At 42.8% G+C, this 13,063-nt stretch overlaps 1 protein-coding gene across 4 annotated transcripts in view; it reads right to left on the reverse strand.

The window, feature by feature from the left end:
- The window catches only part of ccdc9b (coiled-coil domain containing 9B), a 39,345-nt gene extending 28,311 nt beyond the window's left edge, over positions 1 to 11,034 (reverse strand). For all 4 annotated transcript variants that reach the window (XR_014599882.1, XM_084045543.1, XM_084045542.1 and 1 more), the window contains exons 1-5: positions 10,776 to 11,034; positions 6,053 to 6,160; positions 5,179 to 5,283; positions 3,992 to 4,132; positions 998 to 1,120 (exon numbers count right to left, since the gene is read on the reverse strand). Coding sequence is in view for 3 of the 4 variants with exons in the window: in XM_084045543.1 (XP_083901669.1) it covers positions 998 to 1,120; positions 3,992 to 4,132; positions 5,179 to 5,283; positions 6,053 to 6,160; positions 10,776 to 10,787 (489 nt within the window). In the remaining variant the exon portion in view is untranslated. The remainder of the gene's footprint in view (positions 1 to 997; positions 1,121 to 3,991; positions 4,133 to 5,178; positions 5,284 to 6,052; positions 6,161 to 10,775) is intronic.
- Between the last annotated feature and the right edge of the window lie 2,029 nt (positions 11,035 to 13,063).

The following is a 13,063-nucleotide window of genomic DNA, read 5'->3' on the forward strand; positions in this document are numbered from 1 at the left end:
ACAGGAGTGAGTGTCCCGGCTTTCGTGCACGGCTTACTGCTAACCGGGGCTCTAGTAGTGGAAGTCAGGGACGCACTGCAGGATCTCCAAAGTATTGAAAAAAATCATGTTTGTACATCTTGAAATGTTTGTCTTGACTACAGATAACCAGTTCCGTTTTAAAAAGAAACACGGTACAGACTTGTGCATTTTTGAGGCAATGTCCCGTGCTCATGAGCATTGAGCAGGGCTACTTCAGGTGAACCAGGAAGGTGTCCTACCCGAACACCAGGGTCTTAATGTCTCAGTGGAGGAGTCGGTAGACCACCTCCAACCACTTCAGATGTGCTAGTTATATTGTATTAACATACTCTACCATACAGTTTAAAGGGCAAGACCACTTTGGTAGAGGTTTGGGTTGTGTAGTTACCTTGCCATGATGTAACTCCAAGGTGGACAAGAAATCAAAAATAATTGCTCCATTGATTAGAAATTGATAATTCAAAATATGCTCCTTGTTGACTTCATTGACCTCTGAGACAGCTCTCAAAGTCACTGTTTTATCACGTAAACGGACACAAACAAAGCTGATTCAGACAATATAGAACATCTCCAAACCTAGTACTGTTTATTTACTTTATAAAAATGTCAACTTCCTGCTGATTTTACTATTTGAAGATCCGGACCCGCGGATCCAGTCTGGTTTCCTTCTTAATAAAAATAGCTAAATCAATACAAAGTTCACATTTTTATATATATAAAAAGACAGTACTGGCTTTTGTGATGTTCTATGTTGTCTGAATCAACTTTGTTTACGTTTGTTTACTCTACCAAAGTGGTCTTGCCCTTTAAGTTCTAAGCTTTAAAAGCTGGGTGTCAGGTCGTGCCGGTAGTTGACTGGACAGTGCGCCTCTCTACACCATGTTACCCCTCCCCCCAGGTTTGATTCCGGCCAGACCTGTGCAGAACGTCTTTCCCCCTCTGTCTTATATGCCGTAGATAAAGTGGTGGTTCTAACCTGTGCTATTGCCAGTTCTCTCTTGGTCGGTGGGCGTTGCGGGAGGCCGTCCTCTTCCAGGGGGCTCTTTGCATCCGGCGGACCAGGCCTCCTCTCCGGTTGCTCACTCACCACCCTCTTACCCTGGGGACACAGTTATGCACATTGTGATCAACATTTCAGAGAGAAATGTATGTGTACTGGCCAGGGAGGAATGCACAAACACCATAATGAAAGGTAGCATACAAAGCTACAGAGTAAAATCCTAAGTGTTAATTTAACTCTGAGAGTGTACGAATGGAACCAAATGTAATATGCATTGTGTTATGTGTCCATTTACACTTTACAAATAGGTAAGGTTCCATTTAGTTACAGTTGTACGATCTCAGAGTTAAATTAACACTCATGATTGTTTATTCACGGTCTATTTTCTACTATGTAAAATTGTCTTTTCCCATAGCAATGGTGAGAGTACAAATGTAAGCTTTATGGAGGAAAAGGGAATTGTAACTTTGATGCAATTAATGAAACATGTATAAACCAAAACATTGTGTTCAATTGTGTTTGGTCTGAGTTTGTAATTTATTTTATTGTTTTACTTGTGTGTCATAATTGACATTACTTGCAAAGGTGTAGCCAGGTGGGCATTGTCTATCTCCTTATCACCTCTGCCTATATTCTCTGCCCACTCTTGACACCGGTCCGATTACACCTGCAGCAGCAGTATCAAGGTAGCAGGATATTCTGCCCACTTTTGGCGTCTCCACAGTGGGTGCGTGTTTCAACGCTTTAATCATTCAACCAAAACTTGTTGCCTGTTGGGCTTGTAGTCTGCTCGTCTCTTTCTGGGACCTCGAGAATATTTCAGTCACCCGGAATGTCTCTCCATCTTGCCGTTTGTTTGAGCAATTGCTTACCGTATGCCGTGTACAGGAACTTGACCGTTTGCTTTGTTTCAGCCAGTGTGTTATCGTTTCCATCCGCTTGACAGATAGCCCTTTCTCCTTTGGCCTCAGCAGTGGTCCACTTATGTATATCGTTTATATTGTTAACCCACAGTTGTACCTCATATTTTAATCTATTGGATGAGTCCTGTAGTAAATGTTTCATTGTTAAAAAAGGTTTATTGTATTATTGTACTTGACCCATTTTTCTCCCTTCCTCATTTAACCCATTAAAAACAGGAAAGCATCCGAGTAATTTTTTAATTTTATACGGTGGCTATTCAAAAATAGCAGATATACAAGGTCACTGCTTCAAAATGATATTAGAAACATTTCCTAGGGTGCAATTCCCTACAAGCTCACAACAACACAATGTGTTGTGAACTTGTAGAGCTGCTATTTTTGCAGAATGTTCGCCCCCCAGAATAGGGACACTGGGGTACAAGTGGTTAAATTAATTCAGCAGTCTTCGTCGCTGCCTGAGAAGAATTCTGACCCGTGACTCTTCTGACCATGATGTATGACAGGCTCTGTTTCTTAATTCTGTTCAATTCACCTCATTTAGATGTTGGCTGCAGCACAGTTCACCTTAGCAGCACTCTGAGGAGTGTTGAGTAAGCTGGCAGTTACTATTATCTTCACGCTTGAGTGGCAAATGCTAACAAGTACATTTTTACATAATGATGCTTCAATGCACAAATGTTAGGTATTATCCTTTATTAACTGCCAATGGTAAACTTAATATGGTGGAAGGGATTAAGGTAGTTTTGCTCTGTTTTAGCTGCTCAGGCATAAACAAAATCAGCGCTTCACAAATACATTGCATGTCTCACTATTAGAGTAGTGCAAAAAGAAAAATGTGCCTTCTGCTGAAAGATCTGATGCAGACTCCAACAGACTTTAGAGGCAAAGATCAAGCTGTAATCCGTACCTTTTACTGTATGCCCTACTTGGGATTCGAATCAAGTCTCCCAGAGGACAAATACAATTTCTACCGCTCTGCCAATAGGCAATATCGGGTTGGCCAGGGGCGATATAGCACTTATCAACTTCAGGCATCACTACTTGTCCGCAGTCTAGATTTCTCTACGGAAGAGAACGGAAACCACCAGCAACCACTGGAGATGTGCTAGTTATATCGTATTAACATACCCTAGCATACAGATTGGTTAAACTTGAACACTAGCGTGATGCTTCCCTTTGCTGGGGTAAATATTCAGCGAAAATAGTCAAGCTACAAGCTCACGACATGATGCTTTGAGCTTGTAGATCTATTTTTGGCGAGATTGGTGTGAGGGGAAAAAGGAGAGGGCCTAGTATAGACCTCTGCGGGACTCCAGTCAACTAAGTATATATGGTTTAAGTAGTTAAAATAAGATTCCAGATTGCAGCTTTACAATAATTAATGGACAATGTTTCTTCCAAGGCATTGTGAAGGACAAACCAAACAGGAATTGTTTGATCGAGTAAAATACATTTTTACTGGGTAATCAATATTTCCATATTATGGAGATACTGATTCCTGAAACAAAAACGATAACTTCTGTTAAATTGTTTTTACTTGTTTGAGTATTATATATCACAATCCTTCATCTATATTAATATTATATATCACAATCCTTCATCTGTATTAAAATGCATATTATGATAAAATATTCTTTACCATGACAGGTATAGTACAACATTTTGTACCAAAATAAAGAGGGAAGAATGAATTGTTTCCTTTGTCACTTAACCACCAGGACTCCATTAGGTCCACGTCTTTTTTCCGTCAACACCAAATCTCTTCGCCGGATATATCCGATCTACAAGCTCACAATAGACACATTGTGAGTCTACTATTTTTGCCAAATGTTCGCCCCAGAATAGGGACGCTTGGGTTCATGTGGTTAAAACACAGTCAAATGCTGTGTTACTTTAACCATTTGTAACTCCAAGTGAACAAATGTAACCAAATGGATACTTACGAGTCTATTTGCCCTTATGAGTCTATTTGGTTATATTTGTAAACTAGATTTTACTGTACATTTTACATGGAATGAAAATAGACATTTTCCTTTTTTTGATTTACCTTTTTCCTAACCATGGTGACCAACAGCTGCTGCCTGCGGCCGCGCCCTAAGCCCGGCAGGGAGGGGCCCTCTGCCAGTCCCTCTGGCCCCGCCTCCTGTGACCCTCCGGTGCCAGGCTTGGCCGTCACCACGCGAGTGTCCTGTCACACGACGAAGCATTAAGATGAAGCTAGCAACAATTTTTACAACAACAATCTCCAACACTAATCTCTTTCCTAGGAAATTCAACTACTGTATGGTATATAATTAAAGCTGCAATGTGAAAGTTGTAGGTCCTACCCTGGATTCAAACCCAGATGTCCTAAGGCGGAGACCAAACTTCTACCACTCAGCCGAGAGGCAATCTCCGCTTGGCCAGGGGAGATATTGCGCTTATGAGCTTCAGGAAGTATTACTTATAAAGTAATAGCATTCTGAATCTAGGCGTCCTACCTGACATCAGGGTCTACATTACTAAGTGGAACAGTAGGGAGACCACCTCCAACCACTGCAGATGTGCTAGTTATATTAACATGCTCTACCATACAGATTAACCTTTTATTCATTAAAAAGTCCCGGATTGCAGTAAAGCAGCAGTTATCAAAGCATGGTTCAGGGACCACATGGGGTGCTAGAGCAGTAGATATTATAAGGACGTGCAGTAAAATTTGAAGAAATACATTTTAATACAACACTCTCAAATCTAAATGCTACAAAGAAATACGCCACTACTTACTAAATATTAACTGTTAAATTTCAGATATGAATTCTATTTGAGCTTGTTAAATTCAGAAAATAGTTGAATACAAACACATGGCTAATATTACTCCTAAAAAAACATGGGACTCCAACGGCAAACGTGATTACATGGACAAGCCAACTAACATTGCACATGGAAACAAAGCAGACTAACAAGCATTACTAAAAAAGTAATTAAAATAGGAAAATGGACTGCACATCACAGTACAAACATTTTCAAGTAAACTATAACACTCACAACCATACATCAGTTTTACTAACAGGCATAATCTACCCCTAAAAGCATAACACATTGATGAGCTGTGGAACACACTAAAGCGTTCTGAACAGGAAATGAAATGCAATACCAACAAACAGCCACAAGACGGCACAATTTTGACCAGAATTCGAGTCGGGCACCAATTCCGGTGTAACACCGGTATCATGGCTTCACAACACAGACACTCACACTGGTGGACTTGCTGATGGTTACGGTGAGGTCGTCAACTTTGCCCTGGCGGCCCTGCAGCGGCATCACTTCCTCCTCCGCCCTCTTCTTATCCGCCTCCACCTCCTATGAGCGACCCAACGAAGCCAGTGAATTCAACACACGTCCAACAGAGGTCTTACAGTCACAGCTACAGTAAATGCTTTAAAGCTGACACGGATAACAGCGAATGCTCGAAAAGGAAAGGGGACTTGCTGGTCCCCGGGGGGGGGAGGCGACATATTGTAAGTCGCTCTGTATAAGAGTGTCTGCTAAATGCCTACATTTTAAATTGTAGGGGACATTGCTTTTACTGCTTCACCCAGCAGATGGATGCTCAGGTGGCTTAGATGAGCAGTGGTGGAAAAAGTACTCAATTTTTTTACTTAAGTAAAAGTACCAATACTGCAATATGGGAATACTCTGTTACAAGTAAAAGTCCATAATTAAAAATGTACTTGAGTAAAAGTACAAAAGTATTGGCATCAAAATGTACTTAAACTACCAAAAGTAAAAGTACTAAAATATTTGAAAATAGCAGATCTACAAGCTCACAACGCATTGTGAGCTTATAGATCGGTGAAAAAAAAACCCCAATGCTGTGTAAAATCATTGTGTGGGCTTCTCTCCCTGACCCCTATCATTGTTGGCTAACATTATGCTAAACCAATTGATGACGTAGCTATGTAGCCAACATAGTTATCCTATGATACTGTAACTACAATATAATAACCAAAGGTTTTGTCCCATCTCCCAGCAATGTGTGAGCGTTCGAATGGAGCCGTCTATAGCCACTAATCAGGAATCATTGGACCATGAAGGCCTCTTATGCCTGCCTACAAAAGCTTGTCCTCACCTGGTACCTCTTCATGAGGGCTTCGTTCTTCCTGCGGAGGGCCACTATCTTCTTATCCAGCTCCATGTCTCTTCCCTGATCCCTCTTGGGCATCACGTCAATAGGGGTCTGTGTGTGTGGCGGGGGGGGGGGGGGGGGGGGACAGCATTCAGATCCACATAAGCAGTGAATAAAGCTGATACTCCATCACACGACAATGTTTGCAACAAAAAAAAAAGATCTACAAGTGTGGGCAGCTTGCTCTCACCACCTGCCTACAAAAATCAAAACGGGTCATTTCCCTTTGTTTTCTATTAGCCATTTTTAACCAGGCCTATCTTTTCCATTCTAAGGCCATTAAAGGGAACTTTGCTTCACTTAGCATGAATCCTATCATTCTATTGTGAGAAGGGCATTTGAAAGGTACAGTAACCTTTTTTCCAGCATGGAGAATACAAACGATAGAATTCACGTTATCTACGGGCAAAGCTCCCCTTTAAATTGACATGTTATGGTTGACATGTTATGGTTGGGACACACCAGATAATATCATTTTGTCCATTTATCAAAAAATAAAAGATTACCAGAGCTCTCGCAGCGTTCTCGTTTTTTTTACACCCGGAAGTGAGACAGGGGACCTTAGAATATAGCTAAAACCTGTTTATTCCTGACAAAATTATGTTTTTGTGGAAATCTGAGTTGACAACGATCTTGGACACAACTTTAAAAGGGCAAAAACTTTTACAAAAAACACATTTAAAAAAAAAGTACATTCTTACATCTATGTTATCAATACATATGGTTAGTTTTTTTATTCTTTTAACAACAACAACAACAACAATGTTTGAAGTTGTGAATCCGTGCCAGGTTTTTAAAAAAACAGAATACACTGAGTGCCAGGATTTTAAACCATTTTTTAGGAGCCGAGATACAGGCTTTTGAAGTCATAAGTTAACCAGGAAGTGGATTGGAGTCTAAATCTTCGGAAAATGATATCTCCTGGTGCTGTGAAGAAAAAATAATAATAATAATTGGGGGGAAAAAAAATGTTTTTTTTTTTTTCTTTTTCCAAAAAACGTATATATACGGTTTTGGCACTCCGTGGTTGTATTCCCAAAACCGTATATATACGGTTTTGGCACCAAATGTGTTAATAAATAATAATTTGAAATGTTTTGTCCCAATTCTCAAGAATGGGTGATATGTATTATACATCTCATTCCAGAATTGCGGGTACATTTAGAAAGAAAAGAAAAAATAGAAATATTTTCCATTCAACTTTTTCATTCTCAAAGAACACACTTTGAATTGAACATTTGAAGTATTTGCTAATCTTAAACACATATATTTATCCTGAAACTCGATGTACAAACTAAAAAAAAATCACACCCAGTGTGAAGTGAGCGGTGTTATTTAGAAACAACAGTGGTCATCACAGTGATGGAAGCTCACTTAAAAAAAAAAAGATTTTTTGAAGTGCCTGCCGTGGTGATATTTATTGGTTATTATTTCATCATGCGTCTCGCTAACCAATCAGAGCAAAGGGTCTGAATAGAGTCAGCCAATCACGGGACGGCGAAAAGGGTGTGAATAGAGTCAGCCAATCACAGTACAGGGAAAGACGAATTACCAACCCCACTTATAGGAGCGGCTACACCACTCAAAAAAGAAGATAAACAGCACTCCTCTGAGACACAGACCGAGTAGACAAAAATGGTACCATATATGAGCATTAGTGAGGACCAATTATGTGAAGATTGTTTGAAAATGGGTGAAGCGGTCCTTTAACTCAAATTCTAATACTCAAATTGCTGTCTCCTCCGTCCTCCAGCATGGCGGTGTTACGGTGAAATTGGTGACACCATATTTGAGCACAGCTGACCTGGAACTCCATATTTGGGCATGGTGACCTCACCGGGATGACAAGAGCAAGCATCGCCGGATACTGAAGTCTTGTGACTGATGCTGCACATGGCGGTGTGCGCTCACACCCACAGATGGAGAGTTCATTATGGAGCTCTGTTACGCAGTGGGAATGCCTATGCAAAGCATTTGAACCATCCTGACATGGTCAGCAGCAGGCGTGCCTCCTCACACCACACACACTCTCCCAATGCTCTCACCGCAGATAGTAGTGTGTTCACACTTACACTTATCCAAGACATGCTCGCTCTTTGAAACACAAAGAACCACGAAAACCTGCTGCACTAACCATTTAAAGCGTATACTTAGTTGACCGGGTCCTCCAGGGCTCTGTACTAGGGACCCTCCTGTTGTTGCTCTACACTAAATATCTTTGGCAAAAAATATCCATCTACAATCTCACAACACTTCGCATTGCGAAAAATAACTTGTAACAAAATGATCAAATAATTGCAGTGGAGTAAAACGTACAATATTTGCTTCTGAGATGTAGTGGAGTATACAATGGAAATACTCAAGTAAAGTACCTCAAATATATGTACTTTTAGTACAGTACTTGAGTAAATGTACTTAGTTACTATCCACCCCTGCCTTTGCGAGATCGGTTTTGCGAGAGCGGTGTGTATACTGCAGTGGGGAAGGTAAGGGGGGGGTTGCTTTAAATGGCAACAGGGTGGCCTAAAGGCCACATGTCTCACGAGACGGGATAATGATGAAGACCCCGGCCCGCTCTGCAGCATGAGGCCTAGAAGAGCAGAACACCTTTTTCATTTTAAGTCTGAGATTAGTTCGCAGCGTTGCAAGAGTCCAGAAATCACAGAATGGCAATTTGTTTACAACTTTTTTTGTGTGTGTGTGTGGGGGGGGGGGGGGGGGGGGGGACTCAAAGACACGATACGCTGTCCGGCTGCATTAGAGCCTATATGTGGTACACGCCTGGACCGCCAGGCCAGCACCCTTTTTATAGATCTACAAGGTCACAGCACGTTGCGACACACCTTTCCTAAGGTGTGTTGACATGACAGTGCTACATGCACAATGTTACATTTAATGGGATGTGCCCTGAGATAATGATGTCATGCCAAAAAAGAAGAACCGCCCTCTTACGCTGCAGACAGTGTCAGGTCGAAACAGACGAAAGCACTTCACAGGGCTTTGGGAGAGAGTGTCATCATGTCCATGATGATGCCTGTGTTCACTACAGCAACAAAAACACTGTGGGATGCAAGAGGGGGAAAAAACACTAAAACAACAGAGGCTTTCAGAAGGAAAGCAGCTCTTATCGGTCAAAATGAAACAATTGTTTCCACTTTACGTCGATACTGACACCCGCAGGTATTACTTGCCTTTTGAAGAAAACAAACTTAAATTCTAACAAGATACTGCCGCAGCCAAAATTCTTTAGCTGTTTTTCTTTTTACTGAAGGCTGCAACCATTGAAGTTACGAGAATTTCCAGCAAAATCATTCCAACATAAACAAATATAATTCAAGCTGCTGTTCAATGTTCACACATTGGCCCATTTGCCTACAGTACCTATCAGGAAGGGGGCTAACTCTACGCAGTGAACGTCCCTGACAGATGTTGGAGAGAGACAGTACACAGAAGTGACAAACAACACTTAGTCATTCAGCTAGTCAATCATCTCATCCGTTGCTCGAGTGGCGGCGGAAGAGATTCCTGAACGCTCCATGTGACATTCCACCTAGCGCAGAAGAATGACTCACAGCTAGCATGCACATGCAGACACACGCAGACAACATTGCACTGGGGCTATAGGAGACTCTTCCACGCTGCGTTATCGCCACAGCTGCTGTCACCTTCCTGGTATACACAGCATAGTGTCACAGAGATGTTGGAAGGGGAGGCACTTCCATTATTCATTCATCACGATCACCATCACAAACCTCTAATTAATATTAGCATCAGTGTGAACCACAATTTGCCCGAACAACCATGAGGTGAACTAGGCCATTTTGACTGAACAAACATCCCAGAGGTGTCAGGATAATCCTATTGAAAACAAACAACCCCCTAAAAAAACAACCCGACAAAGAATCTGCATACGATTCAATTGCATCTAAAAATCACCTGTTTCAAAGCCCACTAAGTCGCTGTGAAAAAGTTGGGACTCGCTCGCTCGGAGAGGTGGCAGGGTGGGCAGCAGCCAGCTGTCTGGTTGTCAGGGGTATCCAAACACAACAGAGCATGAGGACATACCACCAAGAATAGGAGCAAGGGAAACACTCACTGCTGAATCTCAGCAAGGCTGATGGCGGAGCTCTAAGAAACACCAGCCTTGCCAGCCGCCGAAGCCTACTGCTAGCCCAGTGTGGAGGAAACGTGGCATTGGGAACAATACTCCCCTCAGGGTTTTGGACACAGGGGGTCCCTCCTTCCGGAAGGTCCTCACATAAAGACAGAAACACAATCACAAACACACAGGGAAAGCTGTGGCTCTTCCAGCGGATGGGACGGCACCCGTGCTCAGATGGGCCTACAGAGTGGGAGGGTGCCATGGCTTTCTCCCTCCATGCCCAGCGTTGCTCCCCAACTACAGGAGCTACTGCAGGAGACCGTGAGAGCCAGTGGAGGGGCTGAAGACAGAAAACGGCTGACAGGAGAGGAGAGCTGCATTTAGCCACAGCTAAATCTCTGCCAGTGGACAGAGAGAGAAAGAGGGAGAGAGAAAGCAGACAGAGCAGTGGGGGAACCTAACACCAGCCGAGCTGGGCCATAAGCAGCTAGGACGAGAGTCCGAAAGCAAGAGAAGGAGAGCGTGGGGGGATAAGAAGAGTAGGGAAGATGAGAAGGCACTCACGGGTCTTTCCATGTCAGCGGGGAGAACTGGGCTGGGTCCAAGCGCTAGGCAGCCGAGGCGGCAGAGAGGGCTGCCTGGTGTTGCCGATCATGCCTTGATTACAATGAGCCAAGTTGGGCAGGCAGCCAAGCCGTCTAACAAATACACAGAGCTCCCCTGTTAAAGGATTTCGCAGTACCCACCCGCTAGTCCTCTCTCTCTCTCTCTTACTTTCTCTCTCCAAACCCTCCCATCCTGCCTTAAACATGCAGTCACCCTCTCTCCCCCTCTCTCTCCCCCCCTCTCTCTGGAGCACTTGCTCTCACCCCTCCTCTCTCCTCCTCTGCTCAGAGCTTTCCAGATAAATACTGCCCCCATACACTCAGTCAGACTTTCCAGTTTGGATTTTAAAAGACAATGATGTTTACCCCTCACCTTCGTAAGAACAGTGTTTGCAAATCTGACGAAAGGCTATTTTAATCCCTCACATCCTGACAAATCTCATTTGGTCCTGTGCCTCAGTCTGTCAGGAGTGGGACAGGAACAAGATTATTCCAGACGCCCACAAATGAGATGCATGCTCTTGTTGGTCCTTAGAGCTGTATACCACTGTCTTTCCAGCAGCTGCTCTGCCTATGGGTACCCAAGACCTCCGGGCTACATGTTCAGAGCACTAGAGGGGGTCTCTAATGAGAGTGAAAGAGGGGGTTCCCAGCAGGATTTCCCACGATACTTCATGCAAGGCGTGCAGTGCAGCCTGTTCTGAAGGCAAGGCTAGCAGCTAATGACATACAGCTACTGTAGCAGGCAAGGCTAGGAGACAAAATGCCTCAAACTATTCAAGGGGATGGGAGCAGGGAAGTCAGCGACTTGTGACTCAGTCTTAACCAGAGCATTGTGAAAACAGACAGCATCTTTAACCACATGAACCTTAGCGTCCCTCTTCTGGGCATGTCATAATATCTGAGCATTCTGCGAAAGTAGAGATTTGGTGTTGTGGGGAAAAAGGAGCAGCACAACTATGTACCCCAGGGGGACCACGGTCAATGGGTTTAAGTGGTTAATAGGGTATTAAGTTACCAGTCGGAGCTATGGCATTCTGGATTCTAAGCATGCTCAGCACCACATAACACGCATTTCTATAGGAATAATCGTACTAACAAGGAAAAACGTCTTTAAAAAGTATTTAGCTCTTTACAAATATGTTTGGTATATTTGGGTCTGCCTGCCTTAAGGAATTTGTGGACGCTTATCCCTTATGGAAAATACATTAAAGCACTGGGTGAATTAAATATATCACAAAGACAAATATTTGGTCTTCATTTTGGCTGTTTCTAAGTCTAAAATGTGACCAAATATTGAAGTCCCTCCATGTGACAATCTCACATGCCTGACAGAACACTAGGAGCAAGCAATGACAGCACGATGATGCTGACATCTGCATATGCAATGAAGGCCCTAAAATAATACTTTGTCACAGTTTTACATGTTGGTCTGCGTCTCTCACTCACTCTCTCAGCATGTCTGTCTCTTTGTGTCCAGCATAATGAGCTCCTTGCTCTTGCACGAAGTTAACATGTTAACAATACACCTTCTAGACTCTAGAATCTAGAGTATAGACGTTGTGTGTAGAAGGTGTGAGTTAAATTATATCTTGAATCTAGACGCTATAATTTCATCACAGTACAACCTAAGACACATAATACAACTTCCAGATGCTATCCCCACAGAACACCCTAAAACACATCAACTAATACACCTTCTAGATGCTATCCTTTCATCAAAGAACACCCTGAAACAATTGCATTCAGAGAGTGTGTGTGTGTGTGTGTGTGTGTGTGTGTGTGTGTGTGTGTGTGTGTGTGTGTGTGTGTGTGTGTGTGTGTGTGTGTGTGTGTGTGTGGGTGTGTGTGTGGACATTTTGTCGTTTGTCCATGCTCAAAGTACATACATTGTGCACCCAGACATGAATTCAATGAAGAACAGAACTTGATGGTGCATATATAAATTGTAAATGGTGCATTATTATGACGATAACGCCTTCATCCAAGGTGCTATGCAATGTGTATTATATTCACCCATTATATTCATACACACATTCACACACCGACGGCAGAAGAAACCATACAAGGAACTGTACCAACCTGCTCACTGGGAGCAGTTCAGTGTGTTGCCCAAGGACACTTTAACACTTTAAAGGCTGGTGCATAGAACACTTTTAGAGCCGAAATTAAAATCAGTTTGGGTGATTTGTAAATCGCTTGTAAATATTGGGGGTCCTTGACATGAAAATGTTTGTGGCCCGGGAA

This window comes from Gymnoscopelus microlampas (assembly GCF_963454915.1).
Source record: "Gymnoscopelus microlampas genome assembly, chromosome: 20".
NCBI classification, from domain to species: Eukaryota; Metazoa; Chordata; class Actinopteri; order Myctophiformes; family Myctophidae; genus Gymnoscopelus; species Gymnoscopelus microlampas.